The 24,984-nt window shown below is 38.2% G+C and overlaps 1 protein-coding gene across 2 annotated transcripts in view; it reads left to right on the forward strand.

Moving 5' to 3' along the window:
- CTNND2 (catenin delta 2) overlaps positions 1-24,984 on the forward strand; it is a 633,979-nt gene that overhangs the window by 551,708 nt on the left and 57,287 nt on the right. For both annotated transcript variants that reach the window (XM_050971546.1, XM_050971545.1), the window contains exons 15-16: positions 1,518-1,691; positions 13,817-13,967. In XM_050971546.1, the coding sequence (XP_050827503.1) occupies positions 1,518-1,691; positions 13,817-13,967 (325 nt within the window). The remainder of the gene's footprint in view (positions 1-1,517; positions 1,692-13,816; positions 13,968-24,984) is intronic.

Here is a 24,984-nt window from a genome sequence, read left to right on the forward strand (position 1 = left end):
AGTTCTTTTAAACTGTGATAGCATTTGTCCAGTGTAGTGAGTTTCACACCTGAGCTGCTTTCTGGGAACTGCTTATGTGTGTGAAATGGTTCCTCTAGCTTTCCACTTTGGTGTTTGTTCTGATTTAATTTAGAAAAGAATAGCAGGTTTCATTTCTAAAGGTATTAATCACACAAAACCTTGTTGAAATTGGCTTAGTTGTTATTAGGGAAGACTTGATTGATTGTCCCTTAAAATATATGGTTTTTAAGTTAGTGTAAATAAAATTATGATTGATACTTCCTGAAAACAAGAGGTTCAAGGTCTTTCCCAGTGCAAGTATTATTGTACACTCATAACTAGTTAAATTAACTGGTGCAGATTTAAACCAGGAGTTAATTTGACTTTTGCTATCAGTTTAGTAGATGTTTAATGTTATGGTACAGATTTTTTTGTTTATATAAGCACAGTAACCTCTCACCCAAGGAATTAAAAGGTTCACTTTTTATTCTATTACACAATGTGAACATAGCAGAAGTGTTAGAAAAGATATTTATTAAAAAGTTAAGCCTTGTTCCTAACAGTTGCACTAGTGCCATGAATTATTAAAATCTATTTATCTGTACAAAACAAAACAAAATATACAATAAATATATAAGTAGATTTCCATTTAAAATTTTATTGAAAGTGCATTCCACATCTTACTTTTGTTTAAAAGGCAGAAAGAAAGTCTGTGTATTTTCCTTTGAGATGTTTCATACATATGTGCAAGTGTTGTGTGCTCCACTGGAGAGGAGAATCCCTGTCCTCCTGGAATAAAGTAGTTATTTCTGGTAAGAGTTGATTTTGTGCAATAACCTACCATTTATTAAGGTTTAAATATTGCACATTTTGGATATCAGACTTGGGTTGTTTTTCATGGCAAAACTCTGTATGTGATGAGAGGAACAGCATGTTTTGTGAGGGCTGGTTCTACCAATTGCATTGGAGTCTCAGACCACACAGCTGGCTGGCTGATACCTCCTGCACTCTCATTGTGAGAAGCCAGAAGCTGTGCCATTGAAGAAGTCTTGCCACACTTGTGCCTTTCATGGGACAGAGGGCTCGTGGCCTTGAATGATTTTGTTTTCCATAGTGGCATTCTGTGTTGTTTTTCCTCTCATGGGAAGAGAGAGAATGTGGAGAACTGAGAAGGATGTGAAAAGAAAATCTCTTCTCCCCATGCAAGTTCTAGATTTGCCTCTTAAGATAACGTTCACTGGGCTCCTGTTCCCACACACAAAAAATACATACATTGAAAAGTGTTTTAGTTTTGTCAGCTAGTTAAAACATTGGGATTTCTGCCAATCTTATAGCTCGTCTGTATGGAATGCTGAGTAGGAAATTTGGTTCCTCCATGAAGAATCACATGATGTGCAAAAATTGAGAACATCTGTTTATGGGCAGATGCCTTCACAGATGTTCTAGTTTCAAATGAGACAATTCTCAAACGTGTTTCACTGTTCCTTGCTGACAATCTGATTTGTGCTTTCCAACAGTGGGATGGCGTAGGACCTCTCCCAGACTGTGCAGAACCACCCAAAGGAATCCAGATGCTGTGGCACCCTTCAATAGTCAAACCCTACCTCACACTTCTTTCTGAGTGCTCAAATCCAGACACGCTGGAGGGGGCAGCAGGGGCACTGCAGAACCTGGCTGCTGGGAGTTGGAAGGTAGGAATATTAACCCAATGCGTATTTCCTCTTCAGTTCTGAAACCTACAGCTGACAGCAGGTTGGTGATATAAATGCATCTAATTGCTTCTGGTAGTGGAATAACCTTCTGTTCTCATAGAACTATCTGAAGTCAAATCTGAGACAGTATTTCAAGTCCTAGGTGGTCATATCATAGCAAATGTCAGCGTACAGCAGCGAAGATCACATCGGTCAAGTCGAGTATGAAAAATTGCCACTGAAAACCAATCTCCAAATATGGAGAATGAGGAGAAGCAGTTCTTTATGAACCTGGCTGACAGAGCCATGAAAAATGAGCCAAAAATGCCACCAGTAGCAATCAAATGAAACCATATTGTTTTGTCACCGCAGAAACTGTTTGACATTCTGTCCCTTAGGAGAAGGCAGGGCATGGCAGAGCAAGATATAAATGATGTGACACCAAATAATCTTAGCATTTACTTTTTTAAAAAATTAGGCATTATTAAAATACATTCATAATATGATTAATTACATACAATGAGTGAGGAAATGTGCAATCAAGGCACTCTACTCCAGCTAATCCTATTTTTCAATTATATTCAAAAGCACCATTTTTCTTTTATATATTATTTGCAGTATGTCAAGTAAAAAATTTAAGAAAATGCTTGCAAATTTAGAACAGATCAGTAAAATTCAACATTGAACTTTGTTTACTTTTTAGGGCAACTTTCCTGGTGGTAAACTGGTTTAATTGGCTGAAAGTGCTAACTGTGTAATCCTATGGTGTAACTATAATGCATTGATTTTAAATTAACTCTCAGCAGGGATTTTTCTCATTTACGATGAAAACAGTCATGTACAGGGAAATGCACTGATCAAAGTTATATCTCAGAAGGTATCCTGTTGGTTTTTAAGCAGTTGGGCATTTGTATGTGATATGTAAATACCAATTTAATTAGGCATTCATTTTGATATATTAGCACTGACACTAAGAAATTGTTCACTTTTTCACAAAAAGTTTTATTAGAAGTTGGGTTGGCACACTCACAAGCTCTTCCAAGGCATATTATGTTTTTGGGGTTTTTTTAAATTGGTGTTCCACCAGACTTATATTATGTAGTTGACTGTTGCATTCAGTGGCATGTAAAATGATTTAACAAAATATCTGTTCGGTGATTTTTGTCCTATGTACCACTGTGCCTGAAAATCATTATGGTTTTATTATTCTCATGTTGTAGACTGCTTCAGATGGTGTAATCCTGGCAGTGAAAGGCAATAAATGTGTACTATCCATCTGGGAATGGGTGTAGCCCTGGTCCAAATGAGAAAACAATGCATGCATGTTTGCCAGGACTAATAGAAGTGCTAAAATCCAAGTGGTGTCCCTTCTCCCATTTCTAATAAATCTGCATACCTGTCATCCTTTAGTTGGCAGAAGTGTACAGTGAGAGGAAGGGAGGCTCTGCAGAGCTCCTTGGCGAGTGCTGGCTTAGAAAAACTGGTTTTGGACTTTAATACTATCTGTGCTGATACCATGGGAAAAGCTGGGTTGTTCTCATATTGCTCTATTTTTCTAAAGATTCACCAATTCTATTACAAGGGATGTGCAGACACAGAATGAATATCCTTAATTTCACATGTCATACTAGCCATTTTTGTGAGGGGAGTAATCCTCTTTGGGGATTACATAAGCATTGATGTTTCCACCTTTTGACCTCTCCTTTCCACTGCTGCAGTCCAGATATAAAATGACTGAAATAAAAGATAGAAAACTCTTAAAAGAAGAGGTTATTCCTAAGGGAGATTTTAATTTTTTTAGTTCCTCCAACCAATGGTAATTGTATAAAGAATGGATATTATTTTTTTTTACTTGAATTCTTTCAAGAACTTTATGAATACTGAAACTTAGAACTGAAAGAGAGAAGAGCAAACTGTATGAAGATAAATAATGTTGCTATGAATAGCAATAGCAGTTGTGGGCTTTTTCCAATTAGCATTATTTTAATACCAGAAGAATCACAGACTATATGAAGCACCCATCCTACCAGGTGTGCTCACACCCTACTGAAGAGACAGTCTCTTCTGGAAAAAAATACAATGCAGTTGATACACTTGCACAGTTCTTTCCTAGCTGTTTCACCCTTTTGGTTCCTCTGGTACAAAGCTGTCTAATCCTCTTGGGTGGCCAAGAGGTAATATGTTTAACACAGGCAGTGCTTAGCCAGTGCTATTACACAGAAAAAGTGAGCAGATAAAAGGAAGCCTGAGTAATTTTTAAAAAATAAAAAGTTATGTAGGGGATTTAGGTAAATGTCTACCACTAGAATTAACAGACAATATGTGTCTAAATCCTCTAGACTGCTTTGGAGAATTTCAGGCACAAAAAGAAAGCAGCAATATGTAGCTTTAAGGATTAATAGCTCAGAAAGGCTGAAAGTTTTCATTATTTCAGGAAGTATAGTTTCTCAGGGATTCATACACATAAAATCAACACATGCACATGGTAACACATAGTCTGTAGGACAATTTTAGCACTGCTTCAGTTGCAGGAATTCCTTCTAAAGCCAAATACCATCATAAAAAAAAAAAGTGGGACATACTTATATTTACAGACAATTTTTCTATGTCAAAATGAAATGGTTAGGACTAAAGTCTTGACATATATTACCCATCTGCAAAGTAAAACTTGGGAGTTTTTTATAATGACTAATGAAATATTTGGTCAGTGAAATTATTATTACTCCAAGCACAGTCTGTAATAAACCAGAAAAGGAGCATCTTGGTGGCAAATACATTAAGAGATCCAAATGAAGGTGTGTCAATAAAACAGGATCCCAATTTTGAGGCATGAGGAAGAATATTTTCAATGTGAAAATTTAACCTGGCATAATTTATGACTGCATATCTTGACTTTAGTGTATATTCTGGTTTTGAAAAAGATTGACAGCTTATATACAAAGCAGAACTCATTTTGGAAGAGGCTGTTTCAGATAAACACAGACATTTGTTCATCTCACTGTTCTGTATCAAGATGTCATCACATAAGGGGGACGCTGGTATTGGAATCTGAAGGATCTGAAGAACATCTCTGCCATGAAAAATTAAATGCATATCTGCACAGAGATATCTTTTTTGTTCATGTGCTTACTTGATACATCCATGAAAAATAGGATTGGCCCTTCTGGAACAATACCTTTGGACACAGCCAAAATGTTAATCTTTTGGAAAGACTGGACAAATTGACATTTTCCTCATCACTGCCAGGGTATCACATTGCCTAAGGTCCAGCTGCTGCCCTGCACAGTGACCTGTGACACCAGCCAGGGGTCACTGTGTGTCCCCCACCTGACAGGGTTGGTGGCTGCCATAATACACATTCTAAGCACAGTGCTGCTACCTGACAGCAATGGGGCAGTTTCTACCTGGATCTGCTCCCACCTACCACCTTCTGCTGAGCTCAGCTGATACATGGGGCTGGAAGGGTTCCTGTTTTGGAGAAGTCATTGCTTCCCAAAACATTTTGTCCCATCAGATCATAACCACGGTAACCTCACCATATCCTGAGCATCCTGCCGGCAGAAGGAGCAGCACGTGAAAAGCGTGGCCATTGGGTTAGGCTTTGCTTCCTCTCATTGCCTCTCTAAGATTTTTTTTTTTCCAAAGAGTAGTCATTTTGTAATTATACGTGATGTGAACTTGAATATTAAATCTGCTTAGAAATATGAAATAATAAAACTAGGGAAACACTTTCCTCATCAATCTTAGCTGGAGTTTTCCCTGAACTAATAAGGTTTGAGACATGCCTTTGGAAGCAGTGCAAACTCTTTATTTCCCATTAGGTATTACCTTTCACTGGGAGCACTGTTATTTTTCTTTGCCACTTAATTTGTTTAACCAAATTTGTGCAAAAATGTAGAATAAGAAAAAAGGAGACTTTCTGACTCTCCCAGCTCTATTCTGAAGTAAATTGCCTGCTTATTAAGAAATCTCTCCCACTATAACTCTTCAAATCAGAAGCTCTTTCTGCAACCTCATATAACCTTTTTTTATTTTAATGCCTTGGATTGAAAAAAATTACATGGTTTAAAATTACAAGAGTGATCCTGTAAAAGATTATCTTTTTGTATGTAGTCTGGCATTAGTACTTCTCCTCAGATGGTAAAGATAAAAGTGGCAAGTTCTTTTTTAGTTTTCACCTTGGTCAATTGGCTATTAACACATTAAATCTGCTGAGCCTGTAAAAAGTTATATGCAAAATGTCCTCGAGTTAACAATGTCAAGCATCCAAGGTTATGTCCCTTCTGAATAAAATTACCCTCTCAGGAAGGAAGGAAATATTAGGATATCTCCTTATTACTGTGTCTGTGTGTATGTATCTGACTGCTGAATTTAGGCTGATGTCAGTTTATCTGCCAGACATTACTGTAATATTGCCAGACCTGTTGCTGTGAACTCAGAGAATCACGAAATAGCTCAGGTTGGCAGGGGCCTCTGGAGGTCATCTGGTCCAACCCCCTGCTGAAGCAAGGCCACCTAGAGGCAGCTGCCTGGGACCACGTCCAGATGGTTTCTGAATGTCTCCAAGACTGGAGACTCTGCAGCCTCTCTGGGCAACCTGTGCTAGTGTTCAGTCCCCCTCACAAGTGAAGAAGCAATTCCTGCTGTTTTACAAAAGTCCTGTGTTTCAGTTATTGCCCATTGCCTCTGGTCCTACATCACCTTTGCTGCTACACGTGGTTGGTAATACAGTGTTGTCAAGTGGCATTTCCTTAGTTTTGTCAAACCCTTAAAAATAAATGCTTCATTCGTATGATTCTTTAAAAAAAAATACTATCATGACTTACCTAGGCAATACCTATCTTTTAAAACCAGGAAACAAGATATACTTTATTTCTTCTGGCAGCACAATGGCTTACATTGGAGCAGATGGCACACCTGCCCTGGGCCTTGCTTAGTCCCTTCTGTGCACTCAGTCTTCTGTCTCAGTTACTTTACAGACTTTATGAACTCCCTCACCTGCTTTAATGACAGGATGGCCAACTTCCTTTTCCACACCACTGCTGATACAGACCAGGGTGCCCCTGGCCTTCTTGGCCACCTGGACACACACTGGATGGTGTTGAGCCACTGTCAAGAAGCACCCCCAGGTCCTTTTTCCCTGGGCAGATTTCCAGCCACTCTTTCCCCAGCCTGTGGCACTGCCTGGGGTTGTTGTGATCCAAGGGCAAGAAGCATTTGGTACCTCAGCCTTTTCCTCCTCCCCTGTCACTGTTTCTCCCTGCATCCAATAAAGGATTGAGATTCTCCTTAGCCTTCTTCTTGTTGGTGCTGTATTTATAGAAATATTTTTGTTGTCTTTTACAGCAGTAGCCAGATTAAGTTCTAGCTGGACTTTGGCCCTTCTGATTTTCTCCCTGAAACCTCAGAACATCCATGTATTCCTCCTGTGCTCCCTTTTTCTGAAGGGGAGGGAAAAACTCTGTTCATTTTTTCCTGAGCTGCAGTTTTGTTCAACCAGGCTGCTGCTTTTCCCCACCAGCTCATCTTTTAACATGCAGGGATGACTTGTTCCTCTCAACAACTGGAACAAGCTTTTAAAATTTCCTACTTGAACAATGTCTAGCCTTCCTGGACTTCTTTGCCCTTCAGTACTGTCTCCCAAGGTACTCTGTGAACCAGTCTCCCTCACAGACCAGAGTTTGTCCTCTGCAAGTCCAAGGTAGCAGTTCTGCTGAGCCTCCTCCTCTCTAATCCCTTGACTGTAAGTTGAGGAGCAAGTGCTGCTCTGTTGAGGTCAATATCAGTCTCATGAAACTCTAGCATTCCTTGGCTGGTTCTTTCTAGTGCCTCTCCTTTCTGTTCCATGTTTGATCATACTCAGCAAGGAATGAGGTGCTCTTTGGTCAGACTACTGAATGTCCCTGCCTTTGATCCCTAATATACAGGTACAATACCCATGTGAATGGTGTTTATGGGTCATTGGCCTGATCTCTTGAGATAGGCTAGATGCTATCTCAGTCTTTGTTCCTCAGGCAAGCAGCTGCATTTATTTTGTTAATTCCATGCAAGGGAAATCTGACTCTCATAGGAGCAAGAGCTCCATTAAGTAAATTATTAGATAAGGAAACTGAAAACATAAAAGAGACCATTTTAGACACAAGGTCAGTGCAGCTGCTTCAAAGAGTAGTATGAGAAAGAGTTTCAAGCTCCTTACCATCCAGACTCTTGAAGATAATGAGTAATTATTTTTTAAAGCAGCAGACATCTAGGTTATCAATCTTCTCTTATCAGGCAAGGACATATTGTGGGTTCCTTGCCAGACTTTTCTGATGACTCTAGTTATTTATGTATTAACCCTTTGAAGTTTCATCAGGCTGTTCATCAGGAGAAAGTTTTCTTGGATTACAGTGAAAAGGCTTACTTTCATTTTCTCTAAAACAGTAGTATTATGAATCTTTATGTGATAGGATGTAGAAAGCAGCTTATAATATAATATATGATCAACAAAGTCAATTTTTTAAATAACCAATGCTTTATTCTCTCAGGAACTCCAATGCTTTGTTCTGTCAGGAATTCTTACCTGCGTAGAAACACCATAAATGAGGCAGCATCAGTTGCTAAATACATTGGCTTGTATAAGTACATAAATTGTTAATACATCAGAGATGTGTTGGCTCTAGAGGACAGAAGACAAAATTGAAGGGACAGGACAATATATAAAAAGCAAGACCTGCTGCTGCAAATATTTGTATCACAGACATCAGGCCATCAGTATATGGAATGGGAGCATAGTAATTCATAGTGCCTTCATGTTCAAGGTAATCCCTTACTGTCAACAGTTTTCTTCCTGTGAGATGTGTCACTTTTGTCCCAAAACTTTTATTTTTTAATTATATTGGTTACAATGTTTGGAAAACTGATAGTGAAAGTTCTTAGATCATTTTAGAAACAAAATACCTACTTGTACTGCAGAACCAAGAGTGATGAGGTGCAAGGGCAGTTCCTTACCAGTTTTGAGTTCCTTTTTAAGGTAACTTCTGTTAACACTGGTTTATTTTTGTCTAATTTATTTACTTAACTTTGTATCTTTACCCTTTACCCTGGATTGTTTTCCTTTATCTTTAAGCTGGACTGAGGTTGTGGAGCAAGAGAAGAGTAACCAGTTAATACTTTTCTCTTGTCCCAGCACAAAGATATAGAGAACTTGCTGGTAGTATATGAGATAGGATCATTTCTGAGAGTAGTACATCACAGTCCAGGAGCAGAAAGTCCTTGGTAAGTCTCTTTCTGCTCTCTTCAGAAACTGCAGAGAGTTAACCAAGATTTCAGGGCTTTGCTCTCTGTTAGGTCATGTGACTTCTTAGGGATCCCAATAGAGTTATTTGAGTAAAGTAGATCTGTAATTTTTGAATATAAAAATATTTTCCTTTTTTCTGATAGGTGTATTACATTGAGTCTGATCAGACAGAGAAGAACATTAATCTTTAATTACTCATTGATCTGTGATTATTCAACATTCAGTTCTCTTTCATGGTCTGCTATTTTACTACTGTTAGCATGGACTCTTTCTAAGCCTTTCCTAACAGACCTCAAGTCTCTCTAATCTTCCTGGTACTCTAGTTTGCTGAGTAATTTAGTTTGCTTGGTCATGCCTGCTCTCCTGATTTAGCTCTCATGTTGTAGTTTACATCTCAGTAGTTCCCTTTAGTATTCAGTAACTCAACAGTCTTTGGGTCACAGTGTTGAACTGTACCAGTACAATCCAAATTCTAGTCAAAGCTGAAGTATGAGTTGAAATATTCTGCAGATACTTCGGGAGCACTGATGTCAATGTCAGGAAAGTGAATCCGTTCAAAATGTCAATTGTATACAGTTGTTGGTATTTCTTGCATTTTTCTGGCTGGGGGTGGGATTTATTTTGGTAGTTTTCTTCTTTCTCATTTTATGATGGAAATTTCTTCATTGTTCAGTTTGGTCTCCTGTATTGCTGCTTCATAGGGAAATACAGAAAACCATATGAAACACCAAAAGGAGTTAAGTGAATAAGTGCTTTTTAATTTTTCTGAAAAATATAAATGAGTTTTATCTAGAGTAATTACTCTTTTCTTGAGTTTCAGCCTAATATAATCTTAAATCCCCAGAGACATTCACTTGTACAGACGGTATCTGACAAACAAAGAAATAATTTGCATGTTTACTCTATTTTTCTACCTAATTACTGTGATGAAAATAAAAAGGAAGCTACTAATGAAGGCAGACATAGAGCACTACTGTGTACCTTCAAAGTGATGTGTAGTGGTTATGCCCCCCAAATTCCACTATTGGTAAAGTGTATTCATGCACAGACTTCGGCTCCTGTGCTTGTCTCTGACAATTTAGCTTCAATCTGGTGCAACAACAATGATTTTTTTTTTTTTTTTTTTATTTTCTAGCTGTTTGTTCTTGCTAAAGTGTTTGCTGTTCCCACAGGAACGCTTTTGCTTTACAAACTGAGCAGCTTTTCGATAGTTGACACTGCCACTGATTTGTGCAGTAACAGGATGATTAAGTGTATTAGCAGCGTGCCTCATTTACTTACTGATAGGCAACAAACCCTTTGTCTCTTTTTTATGATTTTTCATCTCTTCTCTTTTATACTTCACTGAGCTCATATTAGCAAGTGACCCAACATGTGGAAATGCAGGCACCGCAGGATGGCTTTAGGCGAACGGAAGGATTGTCAGTGTACACAAGGCTGAATCAATTTCTCCATTCTCTGCAAGAATGAAATAGCCTTTTGAGGCACCTCCATTTGAGCTCTCCTGAAATCTGCACAGCGCAGCGGAATTGCTTGCAGAGACTTGTCCTAATTGGCAGCTTAAGGAAAGAGGACCAGACAGTTCATATCCCTTTCCACATGGAAAGTTCTCCAGAGACCCTTGAAACAATTAAAAGCGTTTCTCTCTTTCTGCCTAAGGTTCATGACTTGAAACAGCAGATTAAATTATAGCAAATCTCACATTGAGGAGTCTGTGAACTTTTCCAAAAGTGGATGACGTCCTCTGGAAAAAGACAGCTTGGGAAGGAGTACACAGGAGAGAGGAGAGGTTTTGTACATAACTTTTCTGTAGTACTCCACCCGTTGTTTTATATGTATGTGTGCATATGTGCATCTGTAAAACATTATATCTGGATCTTTCACCTGTGAAAGCTTTGGAGCTCTACTTTTCAGTTGTAATCAAATTATTGGTTCATTACAGATCCTGGAGGTTTTTGCATGTTGTTTATTTAGTAAGGAGGTTTATATTTTCTCTCTTTTTTTCATACTGAATTGTTTCAGTGTTTCTCCTACAATGTCTCCTACTCTCCCTAGGCTTAAAAGCAAAACATTCCCTAATTTGTTCCTCTTAAACTTTTGGGTTAGAATGGATTATGAAAGTGCTACATCCCAAGGAGTCTGTTGTAAACCTGGCTTTATGAAACAAGTACTTATGTTTTCTCTTGGTAGGTGGCTAAAAAAAAAATCAAAGGAAAACTGTTTACTGAGGTTTTAGTATGGAGATTTTTAAAATATACTGAATAATATAAAGGATTATTTTTGATTCTCCTTGGTATTGAATAGACATAGATAAGGGTTTTTTTCACTCAAAACAAACACCCCCACTGTTTCCCCATGTAGCCCATTCTGGAGATGCTACATCTCTGATGTACTTCTGCAATGAACAGCAGCATCTTTCAGAATACTCTCAGCTAGCCTGAACTCTCACCTCAACCAGACAGTCTCACTTCTTTTCTCAAAATATTCTCACTGCTATCTTGAACTCTCATGCTGGCAGTCACCTTGTAATCACAGCAGACACAACACATGCTTCCCCTGGGAGAGATGTACAAAATACAGCATTTTTTAAGTGCAAGGAGGTATTGCTCATTTCCCAGCTGCAGGTTAGAATGAATCTAACTGGCAGGTAAATACATATTTATTAAGCCAGGAAGGTTAGAAATATCCGTTTGTTGTTTCCATAGCATCCTTTGTATTTAATATCCCATTAAAATTGATGTGTAGGAAAGAAACTTTTTCACAAAATACTTCTTGTTAAACTATTGATCCTTAAGATCTGGTTTAGTTTTTTATCTGGTGATCATCCTACACACTGGTTCTAGAGAAGAGACTGGAGGAGAGAGCATAGAATAAGATCAACAATGAGTTCTGCTATCACGTATCTCCCCTATGCTGTTTGCTTTGCAGCTCAAAATGTCAGCACATTTATGTTTTAGACACATTATTGTGCTCAGGGATGCTGAGAACCCCTTGTCCAACTTAACTGACTAGATAGCTTATCATAACTGTTACCACTTTCATCTTCAGCAAAGTCCAGCCAACAGGCTTTTGTTATGCATAGTTACTACAGAGGAGAATCAGTAAGAAAATACTCTTTAAATTCTGGTTTGTTTTCCTTTTTCCCAATATCCCCTGAATCATATCACCTGGAATGAATTAGCACTACAGACATTGCAGCACTGTGGTTCTTGTCTATCTCCACATCTGCTGCTTTTATCATAAATATATATTCTGGTTTTTGCTATTCAGGGCATATATCTTATATAAACAGTGCTTTTAAAGTGAGCTCTTTAGCTGTGGTAAGTAGAGGCTGTATGCAGGGATTAAGCATGGTCTGCTTACAGTAAATCTGCTAACCTTTTTTTTTTTTACTCTGCCTGGCTATGGAGTAATGCTATTGCAATGTAATTATTCTTTACAGTAGGATGTCTGTGGCAAAAGAGAAGAGCCATCTAGATCAGAAAATCCTAGGACTTTTCATCGTAGTTTCTGAAATAATTGAAATATTTCAAAAGCAAAGGTCTTCCAGAACTTGTCTTCACCTTCCAGGTACAATGGCAAGATAAGCGTCCATGCCATGGCACTGAAAGGAAGGAGACATTCTGCTTCAATAATTTCCTTTCAACTGTCAGTACAAGAGGCATGAATGTGAACTTTATGAAAATTGCAGAGAAGAGATCATGAAGTGAAAAGAATGTGTGCTGTGGATGGCTTGTTTTGAAGTGGGCTGTGCTGAGGAGACCTGTACATCTGCAGATGTCCAAACAGCTTAACTTTGGCAGTACCCATACACTTTAAACCCACAAGGTCACAGCTGCTGTCCTCTTTACATGTTTTGCAACTGCTGGAGATAGCAGCAGAATGGAAAACAGGGTAGTATAGCTGATTTTTCACCCCTTTGTTTGCTGAGAACCCCAAGTTGTACAGCTCTGGATGGATTTCCTAAATAAATTACAGCACACTGCACAGATACCTTGTTCACTGGCATGATAATCTTTAGAGCTCCTGAAGAGTTTTTTAGAAGTAAACAACTCCATTCATCATTTCTGCTGTCAAATAAAAGGATGTTTACATGAAAACATACTGCTCGCTTTGATACAAAGACAAGGCCGTGCCAGTGGTGTCGTGACCAGCTGTCAAGTGGGAGATGCCTACAGGCTTCTCTGATAGAATCAGCCACTGGGTTTATCCTGCAGCCACGTGATACCTGAAGCCAGGCACAGCACAGGCACACACTGCCCTCAGGTCAGCTCTTGAGGGAATGGCTAACACTTCAATGTACAATAGTATTCCAGTTAGGATCACTACAGCTGCCAAAACCAGGCATGTAGTTATCCTCAGTTTTCCTTCTGCACAAGTTAACAATCACAGGAGAAACGATAATAGTGTTTTCATGTTTGTAGACTGAATAATTCTAATGGTAACAACAAAGAATACTCAGACCTCTTGAACTTGCTTTGTAATACAAATACATATTTTGTAAAATAAATATTGTTAGCTTAGCAGTAAACAAGCATCATTAGATGTTGCATACAAAACGCTGGTGAAAAGTAAGTTGTCTGCGGACTTGGGCCATGAAGAGGTAACCAGGTGTGCTGGGAGAGAAGTCAATTCATCATTTAATTACTCTGTCACCATAAAAAAAAAAAAGTGCTGATTGCCAAATCAAGTGGTTGCCTGGCATCATCAATGCAATTATTTCCACTCCTTTGCATTTTGCATCCAGATGCTTCTGCTAGCCCTTACTCTGTTGTGAGCTCAGGTGCCTCACTGCCTGTGGTGGATTGCTCACTTTGTCCCCCCTCTCTCTCCCATGTGTTCGCAGTGGTCAGTGTACATCCGCGCTGCCGTCCGCAAGGAGAAAGGATTGCCCATCCTGGTGGAGCTGCTCCGGATAGACAATGACCGGGTGGTATGTGCAGTTGCTACAGCTTTACGAAACATGGCCTTAGATGTCAGAAATAAAGAGTTAATAGGTATGTTCTTTCCAAACAATCTATATATATACTGTGGGTTTGGGGATGGTTTCTTTCCAGTTTGCAGCAGAATGAGTACAATGAAAATTATTCTCATGTTTCTAGAACAATTTCTTGAATTCTTTCTCTAGTGTGTTGTATTCAGATTTTATGTGACTGCTTGCTAGTATATATCAAGGAATTGTTAAATTAATTAAACATCATGCAATGTTTCTTGATCTCTCAGGCTGTAATCTCTGTAAGAAAAGCAATGGCTTTGTTCTGCTTTAGCATTTCATTCTGAGGCTGGCAGTAGCTCTTGCATCTTCCAGAGCAAGGATGTAAGCAGAGCAGCACCCCCTCCTGATCCTCAGATTACCTATTATAAGTAAATTTGGAGTCATGAAGTAAGAAGTCTTAAAAATTTTAAGGTTACAGGAATTTATGGGGCACATTAGTAGCTCCAGCAAGAGAACTGGGATTCTCTTGCTTCACACACAAATACACAGTTAAGGAAAGGACAATAATTTATGTAAATCATTATTGCAGCTGAATTCTGATCATAAAGAAAGCACACATCTGGAGGTTTTATTTTGTTCAGGCTTTTGGTGGGGTTCTTTAGGTGAAATTCATCCAAACACTGTGGGTCACTGAGCTTTTATTTTCATGTTCTGTCTTTGAAAAATAATGACTTCCTTGTTTTTTAACTATTTCAACAATCATAACCAAATTATTTCTACTTCTGTACATAAAGAGCATATTTTCTGTTATTTTTTTCCTAACTTGTTGATTTGTTATCATTACAGCATATTTCTTCTCTGCTTTTAATTACAGAACTATGTAAATAGATACTGTGATCATGTTTATACTATGTTTATTATTTGCATCCAGTGCTATCTTAGGGTTAATGCTTCTTTACAGCAGTACTCTGCTGCGAGTTGTTAAGACAAGACAATCTCTCCGCTCATATTGGGAGGAGTGTCTTATTGTACTAATGTTCCTGGATCTGCAAATTTCATTTAGGAATGTAACACTATACATTTAAAATTGTGCTGGTTTACTCTGGTGTGCCATTCAAAATACTGGTAAAATTATGGATAGTAAATTTGCACAACCTCAACGTTTTAGTATTTTATGAAATTCTTAAATAACACATCATAAAAGCAAAGATAAATTTAAAAATGTGGGAAGAATCTGTTGAATATAATAACCTAATATATTTATTTATGTAGCCAGCTAATAATAGCTGTAGAGTGCTGCTCTGCTTTATGTTATTTGTAGGGTTATTCTGAGAAATTGTACTTCATAATAGCAATAGTAATTTGCTGCAGCTTAAAAACAGGCCAAACATGCCAATATGACAGGGGAGTTATGATTATAATTCTTGGACCATTTCAGCTGTGATCTTTGTATGTTCATTTCTTTGGCTTTCATCACTGAACTTCAAAGAAACAGTAATAGCGGTCATTACTGCTCTTGTTCTCGAGTATTTCTTAGCAAATAGGGCCTATCATAGAGCTGATTTTTAGAAATGCTGAACATCAGCAGTGGTCAAGGATTTCAACTCATGTTGTAGTCCATGCATTTTTGTGATATGGCACTTCCTTGTGTTATATATTTATTGCAGGATGCCTTAGCTGTTGTTATGCAAAGGAAGCCTCAAAAGGAGCTTGTGCTTAATCTGCGTAGTTCCTCAGGCATCCTTCTGCCTAGGCAAAATCAACATGGTATTTATCTTTTCTCTTTATGATTTTTGTTGGTGCATAAGGTTCTAGTGGTGCCACACTCTGCCTCACAAGCTGGAATTTTCCCCATAAAATAACCTTTCCTAAAGGATAATTGTCCAACTGTATACATAGTAAAGTTACATAGCTTTGAGCTTTACATACAATTGAGTTGCCTGGGAGGGGGTTTAATGCCTTTGTGAAGCTTTCTTTTCAGTGCTGCTGTCGTTCCATTCCTGACTGACATTTTTTTACTGAAATGTGCCAGAGAATGATATATTTAATCCTGCTGCTGCCAAGCAGCCCATAAATCAGTATTGAGGATCCTGGAAAATATATTAGAAAGCTTGCTAAAATCCAGGCTCACCTGTACTGAGCTACCAAACAAACTAGAGGACCCTTTTCTCAATGGCCAGAAGTTTCATACTAGACTTCATTGAATTGACCAGTCTGTTTTGTTTTTCGCAGATCTATCAACTCTGATGTTATATTGCTAAAGCTTGGTGAGAGGCTTCTCTTATAATTTATCTGAGCCATCCCCATAGCAACATTTTCTTTATTCATATTGAGGTCTTCTTCCTGGGTTTCATTTCAGGCATGCTCCATGTCTTTAAAAGGACCTGCTCTTTTCTCCTCCTTCGTTGCTTTTGCATTATGCCCTGTGTCCCTTGGCTGAGACAGCAGATATAGTCATCCTTCTCCTTCCCAAAATTAAACTGCACTCAAAAACATGGTAAATTTGGCCTGCTTAGTACTGGAATAGATAATGCAACACTCACTTTCCTCTTCTTGAACACACTGCCCAGGTGCATTCCTGGTCACAGGTTAGACCACATTAATTTTCACTTGACTTCCAGGACCCTTGTTTGCATAAAGTGATACACAGTCTTTGCTGTTCCCAAGAGAGCACCCAAGGGAAAGGTTTCTCAGCCTTTTCTGTCTCCCAGTTGAGGAAAGGATCCACTACTGATATTGCCTGTTTTGTTCTTCCTTGGTTTCAGTGATCTAGGCTGCAGAGCATCCCTATGTCCCTCTGGTACCACATTTTTCCACTTCTGTTCATGTGCTCTGCATTTTGGAAGGCTTCTTTTCCTTCCTTGAAGCAGGTTGTGTCTCTGCTAACTTCATGATTCCATTAGCTTCTCCCCCAGCCCCAGCAGCTGTCACTGAGTTGACAAAAATCACTTTTATTTGCTTTTACTGTTCACTTAGGCAGAAGAAAATTACTTTTATCCCACAGGTCCTCTAAAAGCTATGTTGATGACCTTTGTTACAGCTATGTCATTCCTATGTTCTTTCCCTCTTCTTCATCTGTCCCTTTCTCTCAAAAAAAAAAAAAAGGTAAGGGAAAGTAGAATAACAAACCCAGCATTCTGTGTTCCTCAGAGCTATACTGGCACCTTAGTTTGAGGATATGACATTATTCTCTTTCTGCTGGGAATGCAGTTTTTAACTTAAGGGTTACCTGCAGATCTCTTGCTTCTGGCAGTGCCAGTCAGGCCAGGACCTCACACCAAAGTTGTCCCACTGTCATCCCTACACCTACAAACTTCCATTCTCTAAAGCCACATTTTGTTGGCATGGTACCAGAAATTGATAAGTAAATACAGTTTCTTTTAATTAGAAGAAGCTTGGATCAGCTGGATGGGGCAGAAAAGCTTGAAAGTAAACCCATCTCCTGTAAACAGCATCTTTGCAGGATGAATTGCTTCCTTGCAGTCTGCCCCATCAACCTTCAATGGCTTTCTGATTCAAACACTCTCCACACAGTCCTCTGGACTTTAAAGAACTTTCTGTGTCTTACCTGAGTCTGCACTGTACACTTGTGTCCTTAGGAGTCTCCCAGCCAGCCCTGGTGCAGCAGCCTCCCTTCTCTACCCACTCTGCATGTGAGAAGGTTTCCAAATCAGGGTTCCCCATTCAGTCCTGGGAGACAAGCCAGCTTCATCCTTCTTTTTTCTGAAAGACAGACAGCATCTTCCTCTCTGCTGCTGTCCATGACCTCTTTGCCAGAAGAGATTATGCATTGTACAGGTAATTGAAAAATGATGTCATTTGTTATTCTACCTAAACAAGCAGGTACAGACTATCCCTGTCTGAAATTTTTGAAGGATGACTATCCCCAAAATTTGCATTTTCCTTGTTCTTGTGTATGCACAGCATTTACCTTTTATATTACGTGGCATTTACTGTGGTATTTTAAAGTGCAGTAAGTGGTCTTTCAAGCAAGTTACGCTGATTTTTCTAGCTGCCCCGGATGAGAAATTTGTCACTATTCATGTACAGCAAAATATGTACAATATAGGATTTTTTCTCTTGAAGGAAAATTTGGAATTTGCATGAGTACTGTTCAGTGGTAAGTCCACAGAGTACAGGCTTTGGAGAGAAAGCAGAGCTGGAGGTAAAATGTATAAAACTTCAATGCACAGTTTTGTGCTTTAAGTCTTTCTGTCACTTTCATTTTATCCTGACAGTGGTTGCTAATGCTATTCCAAGTCAGTGTTGATTAAGAGGAATATTGTACTAGTAATTGAAAAGAACCATTCTTTCTCTTGGCCTCTTGGTCTGCACTTTTGAAGTTAAATAAAAGATTTCTTTTTTTTTTTTTCCTTTTTTAGAGACTGGTAGTATTTTAATCCCTTGGAAAAAAGGAGGATAATTCCACTTAAAATTTTGTTGATTTCATGTACTATGTAGAAAAGAAGTCCTTGCATATCTACACCCTTAAAATGTTTAGAGAATCCAGGTGTCTGTTCAGGGCTCTAGATTCTGTGGAGTTTGATGGAATAAGTTGAAGTGTTATAATAATTAAAACTTTCTTGTTGTGGCTATCATTGTAAAAGCTTGATTCAGGTAAGTAAAGTTAGTGGTACGATTTCTTCTGCCTGCACAAGGTTTTGAATTAGGTTTCAAAACAGAGCCTGTAGCAGGGGTCATTTTTAAATAATGGTTCCTGAGTTGGGGACTGTGTGTCAGTACTGAATTATCCTCTTCATTGTTCATCTGTCAGTAATGCAGTTATACATGCAAAATTCAACAATAGCACGTCCATTAAATTATTACCTAATGGGTGCTGGAAACTGCTTACTTTTGCTAGGTGTCTAGAAGTTCATTGTCTGTGATAAGATACCTGTATTGGATGCCCTTATGGGTGACTGAGAGACTCACAGAAAGTGACTTATTTTGTCTAAAATGTAAGAGGACAGAAGTTACCCTGTATTTCCTTATCACTATTGTTTAGTGATGAAAACTATCTAAGAAGTGTGTAAATTGTCAGTGTGTGTCTTCTGATCTCATAGCGGTGTGAGTCTGTGTGGGTTCCTGGTGCTTGTTTCAAAGTTTTATTGATAAACTTGAGAAAGTTTGTCTGAATGATGTATCAGAAGTTCACAACTCCAATGAATCATTAGATTTGCAGAATAATTCATGTGAAGGAGCCTCACAGGGTCACCTTGCCTAGCTTTGGACTCAAAGAAAGGTCAGATATGTTATTTCAAAGTGTAATATCAATGTTTGGAAAGACTGCTTTTTAGCTATGAGGCTGAAAATGGATCAGAATCAAATATTTGCATTCTCAGAGCAGAACATGGCTCTTCTGGTACATTAACAGCTACATGGGGTCCTCCTGTCTTAGAGCATGGTTGCATTTTGGTTTAGAATTAGTAATAAATCCAAGTGAAAAGAGTTTCCAGTTTTGTAGTTACAAGAACAACAGCTAAGTCCTAGTAATATACATTGATAAGGAATGTGGGGATGTGTTGGGAGATGATTAAATCAAAAATACAGCTTTCATCCCCCTTAGGAGGGCTTACATGCAGCTTTCTCTTTTTTTTAGGTGTGAGCATTTCTGAATTTCTCACACATGCAAGTGAGAGACACTGATTTTTTTTATTGAATTTTTAATTGATGTATAAAGTATCATAGTCACTGGAATGTTAAATTGACATAAATTTGCAATGCAGAAGATTCCAGAAAGTACTAATCAGGCATTTGTTCCACAGAAGGTGAAGACATAATATATCCTGCAATTTTTAAATTTGTGTCAATTTTTATTGCACTTCATTTTTTGTGTTTGATAGTTGAGCTGGGCAAAACAATAAACAGATACCTGAATGAGAACAGGCTGTCATCCAGAAGTTGAAGAAGTTGATTTACAAAATGGAACATATCGTCATGCATTAATAACTGGTGCTCCTTACTCTTCATCAGTGAAGAGAAAGATGCTATTTAAGTTAGTAAAATAGTAAATAAACTATGATGTTTTATAACACCTGTACAGCAACATCTGAACTCTCTGGTTTTCAGTCTTGTATAAATAAGTTAGCTGAGAATTTAACCTGATAAATGTTTAAATGTTAAGTACTTTTTCCATTGTGGTGTAAAAGCCTTGTGTCAAGGAGATGTTGACTTTTCATGTGCCTTAGCCACTTGCATGTTGCTTTTTGCTCTGTGTTTCTTCAAACATATTTGTGACAAGCAGACTTGGTAATTACAGAGGTTAGAAAAGATTTTCAATCTCAGTCATTTCTAATTCAAAACACTCTCACATGAAGAGATTTAGGAGGAAAACTAACATTGGTAAAACTGAATTCTTTTTTTAGTGTCAAATTCCAGATCAAGCACTGTGAGAATTCTATCAACTCTCCTACATCTGAACTTTGCTATTGCCTGTGTACACCTGTCTGGATTTGGAGGGATTTTTCTCTTCCATGAAATATCTGAAAAAAATGGTGTTTCAAATAGTCAGCTGGGCTTCTGAGCAGTAGAAAGAAAATGGCACCTCTAGGTGTTCATCCCACTTATCTCTATCACACACAACATTTGATTTTACAGTCTAATGGGTCCTGTGTGAGAACCTAGAGAAGTGGCCAGAGACTGAGTGGCCAACTTTTGTGTAACTGAAGATAGGGAAATAGTATCCCATCATAAATTGTTCTTGTAATATAGACCAAGCACTGTCCTTTAATTAGGTCAATAGACTTGGCAAGGGCAATTAGTAAAAAAGCTCTACAATTTTTCATGCAGAAATTGCTGCATGCAGATTCAAATCTAGGATAATGGGGGATACTACTTCCACAGATCTGTTTTCCCTTGTAATGCCAAGTCAGAGAATCATTTCATCTCTGACATAGGAAGGTCAAGATGCTTCACAAATCGTAACCTCAACCCAGCCATAGGTCAGCTGTTCCTTCTAGTAGAATAAACTGTGGGGAAATGCCTGTAAAATGCCTGTATTTCTATTTTAAGTGCTGTAATCAAGAGAATCATCTTCAGTATTGCACCATGACAGCTTCTCTAGATGATGATGGTAATATTAAATGATGCCAAATAGTTCTTTAAGGTTTATTAACCTTGAAGTCTTTATTATAGGTTTTATCATTCTGTATTCATTCGGTATTACTTAAGATTGAATTCTGAATGCAAGTCATAAAAATTGCAAAATCTTTAGAGGTAGAGGTGGCCCAAGAAAGCCTAGATTAATTGTGACTGCCAAAAACACCACCACCTCCAGAAACAGCTGAGGGATGTACCTTTTCACTTCACTGATGTGCATTTCACACATAAGAAAGTGCCCTGACCTGCACAAGGTAGCAAGCAATTAAACTTTAACTGCATCTGCTTTTCTCACTGTGACATATATGGCATTTTTTACTAAAAGCACTTTTGTTTGAATAAATTCAAATTCCCATTCCTGACACGTCAGTGCAAGAGAGTAGAACATGGCAGGAATCAGCATTTGTTAAAGGAATGTTGTTTTCTTCTCACGTGTGAAGGCACTGAGAATGGGTCTGGTGCACTGGACTTCCAAAAGAAGTTGAAGGTGGATCTGAGGAATTTAACTATTAATAAAAGGAAGGATGAATGTGTTTTGATTAAATTCAAACTTCCTAGAGATGGCTTTCAGTCATATTAACAGTAATTTTCTCTGTGCATCTACATCCTTGCACTCTGTAAATTAGTGCAGTTGTTCCTGCAAAATCGCATACAATCCTAGTTCCCAGGTTAGATGTTGACAGGTGAAGTCCTCTTAAGGGGGATGAAGCACACAATGTCCTTCTCACCTGGTGTGGCTTTTAAGAGATACTTCCACTTCTATTTTAGTGTCCCCAAAGTTGTTTTCTTCATGTTTTAGAGTGCTTAAAAAGGAAAAAACAAAACCCAAACTCCGTTCACAAAAGTGACACTGGTAGAAAATTCTGATTGCAGGGACCTAAGCTATGTCCTTGCATGGGAGGACTAATTGTAGGGTAACACAGAAATAAAATACCTGCAAGTATGCAACCCATAAGTTTGTCATCATCTGTTAGATTAAAAACTGCACTGTAGAAAGTCTCATTTTCACTGGATAAAAATGTGACTGTCAGGGTTTAGAAATGGTATCCCTTAATTTAGTGCTCCCACTAAAGTGAAAAACCACAAGCTGCTTCCCTGTCCCCATCCCCTCCAGTGAGAGACAAATGGCAGACATACCAAGCTGAGATAAGAACAATTTACTGGAAACCACAATGAGATAAGAAGACAAAGAGTAACATGAACAGCAACAAAGTTGATAAGAAAAAGATACAAAATTGATACAAAAAGAGGCTGTTTTACAGGCAGAAATTGCTCTCCAACCAGGACAGTGAACAAAGCAGTAGGCAGACTGTCCATGTCCATGCTTTCTTTTTCCCTCAGGCTTCCCACACAGCTCCAGGCTCTGCCCCATCACAGCTGCTGCAGAAAATAACTCAGTCTTTGGCTGAAATTCGGACAACAGCAAAGGTAGAAGATACCAGAGAGTTAGTGTTCAAAGAATGCAGGATTAGCAAAGACTGTGAATGTCTGCATTCTTACAACTGGCATTTTAGCTAAATCTCAGTGCAGTAAATTTGAATTTAGTTATTCTTTCTATTCCTGACCATTAGATGCTTACACAATATTCTGGTTCGTAGAACTTGCCCAGTATGGGCAGACGGTGATGGTAGTTCTTTGTTGGGTTATATGCACTCTGTGCCAAAATACCTGTGAACATGTGTTGGTTTAGTCTTTGATGGATATAAAAAAGGCAGTCAGTCATACTTGTTGGCTTCTGCATGCCATCTTCAGAGGCTGTTGTTTTCTGACAGTTTAATTTGTCTTCATTAAGTACGTCGATGTAGGATTTTTTCGCTTGTAAGAGCCAAGTCATACCCTGGTTGTTTCCATCATTTATTATGGGTTTTAATGTTAAAGGCCCTTGTTTCAGGTAGCACTAGCAAAACTTCAAATATCCTCTTAATTACAGAAAGCAGAATGATGGTCTTTTGCTGCAGCCTTTGCAAATGAATGCTTGTGTTTCCTTTTTTGTAAACACAAGCATTCATTTGCAAAGGCTGCAAATGAATATTGTACCTTTATGCTCGTGTAGTACCTCTCAAAAGACATTGTCTGGGACTGGCTGGTAGCACTGTCACTATATCTTAAGTTTCTGGTCATTTATGGGCTCTTATTTTTTTTATTGGTTAAATAAGTCTTAGAAGAAATCCACTTCCACCCCTGCTTAACAAGCAGTATTTTACAAAATCAAAATCTGCTGTTTCATGCTTGTAACTGGTGGGATTGAACAGCAGCAGTTTTGTAATACACAGTTACAAAATATTAAAAGGGTAACAAATTCTCATCATCTGAGATAAGTAAGGGAATAATCAATTTGCTGAGGGGCCTTATTATCATAATTCCATAAGGTAAGACTGTGATTCTTCTACTTAATATCTCGATGGGCTCAATTAAACAAAAGTAAAAAAAAAATGTAGTTTTGTTCCCAGGGAAAGCCTGGAGAACCATCAGAATCAGCTTCAAAGCCCCATTGATCTCTCCATGGTATCTCTATAAAATTACTTGAAATCTGGTATTACTGATACAATCTTCAGTGTTACTATGTTTACAGTTTTCCTTTTGCCTTTTCTTGTGGCTGTGTTATGCAAGAGGTTGTGTGAACATGAAAAAGAGTCAATGACTACCCCCTAGAGTTAGCAATTTTATATATGTATAATGTATGATATTTTATAATGATAGATTGGACTTCAGGAATTAACCTAAGAAAGTATTAAGATGCATTAATGCTTAAATCCATGTTTTTGGTATAGATGTGTAATATGGGTTGTGTAGTTTGAAAGACCAGGTTAAAACAAAAGAAAACAGCATGTTGTTAGCACTTAAAATTGAAGGCCTTTATTGCTTAAAAAATGAACTAAATAATTGATACAATTGCTTCAATATTCCAGAATTAAAATTTCAAGCAAACATATTCAGAGACACCTTTAGGGAGAAAGTTTTGAGAATTGTTAGTAGACTGACAAGCCCTACCTTACAAAAAGAAATGGAAATAAAACCTACCTTGTTGCTGATGTTTCATAAACTTTTATCAATATGCAGGGAAGGAAACAATGAATTTCAAAATTGCTTTTCTTTGTGGTCTCAGCTGTTAAGTAATTGCTAACAGTCTGGGATATATTTACTATGAAATTCCTTTGGTCACTACATGATACTGTGCCAGTTTACCTCCTTTAGTCCATATAAGCCTAGAAAATTAAGTTTACTGGGTAACTTTGGAAAATACACTTAAAAATAAAGTAACTTTTGCAGGTTTTAGGGAAGGCTTCAGTCTGCAAGTGCAATAAAGACAAAATTTGGTACTACTGGATCTGTCTGGCTTGGAAGGGACATCTAGAGGTCAAGCTGGTCCAGTAACAGAAGGTTCCTTCGAACTTTATCCAGCAGATGAGATGGAGATTCCTCAACCTCCCTGGGCAACCTGTTCTGTTGTTTGACCACCACCATAGCAAAGTTAGTCTTCCTTCTATCAGGTTCCTGTATTCCAGGATGTCTTTTGCTTCTTTTTCTTAGACTGTGGAACTCTTTAAGATGATCCTGACCCCATCTTCTCCACACCATTCCATTAAGTAGAAGTGAACAATAGCAAGATTTCTCCATAACCTTCCTTTAAGGCCCAGCTGATGCAATTCTTGTCTGCCATGTGTTCCAGTCCCCCTGCATCTTTGTAGTGCTCCACTGAATTTGTTCCAGTATTTTGCAATGCCTTTTTGTACTGGGCAGGAAAAAAAAAATCTGCATGTGACACTCTAGGTGTAGTGTAGATGCAGAGCTGTTGGAGTGAGATGAAGAATCATGTTTTTGTTGGGTTGGCTAGACTCCATGTACTAAAGCCCAGGATGTCATTGGCTTTCTGCACTGCAAGGGCACATTCTGGACTTGTGCTCAGCTTGTCTATCAGCACTTCTAGGTTTCAGAGTTTTTTTTCTTTAAAACTTACTTTCTAACCAGTTGGCACCCAT

This window comes from Serinus canaria, chromosome 2, assembly GCF_022539315.1.
Source record: "Serinus canaria isolate serCan28SL12 chromosome 2, serCan2020, whole genome shotgun sequence".
Taxonomy (NCBI): domain Eukaryota; kingdom Metazoa; phylum Chordata; class Aves; order Passeriformes; family Fringillidae; genus Serinus; species Serinus canaria.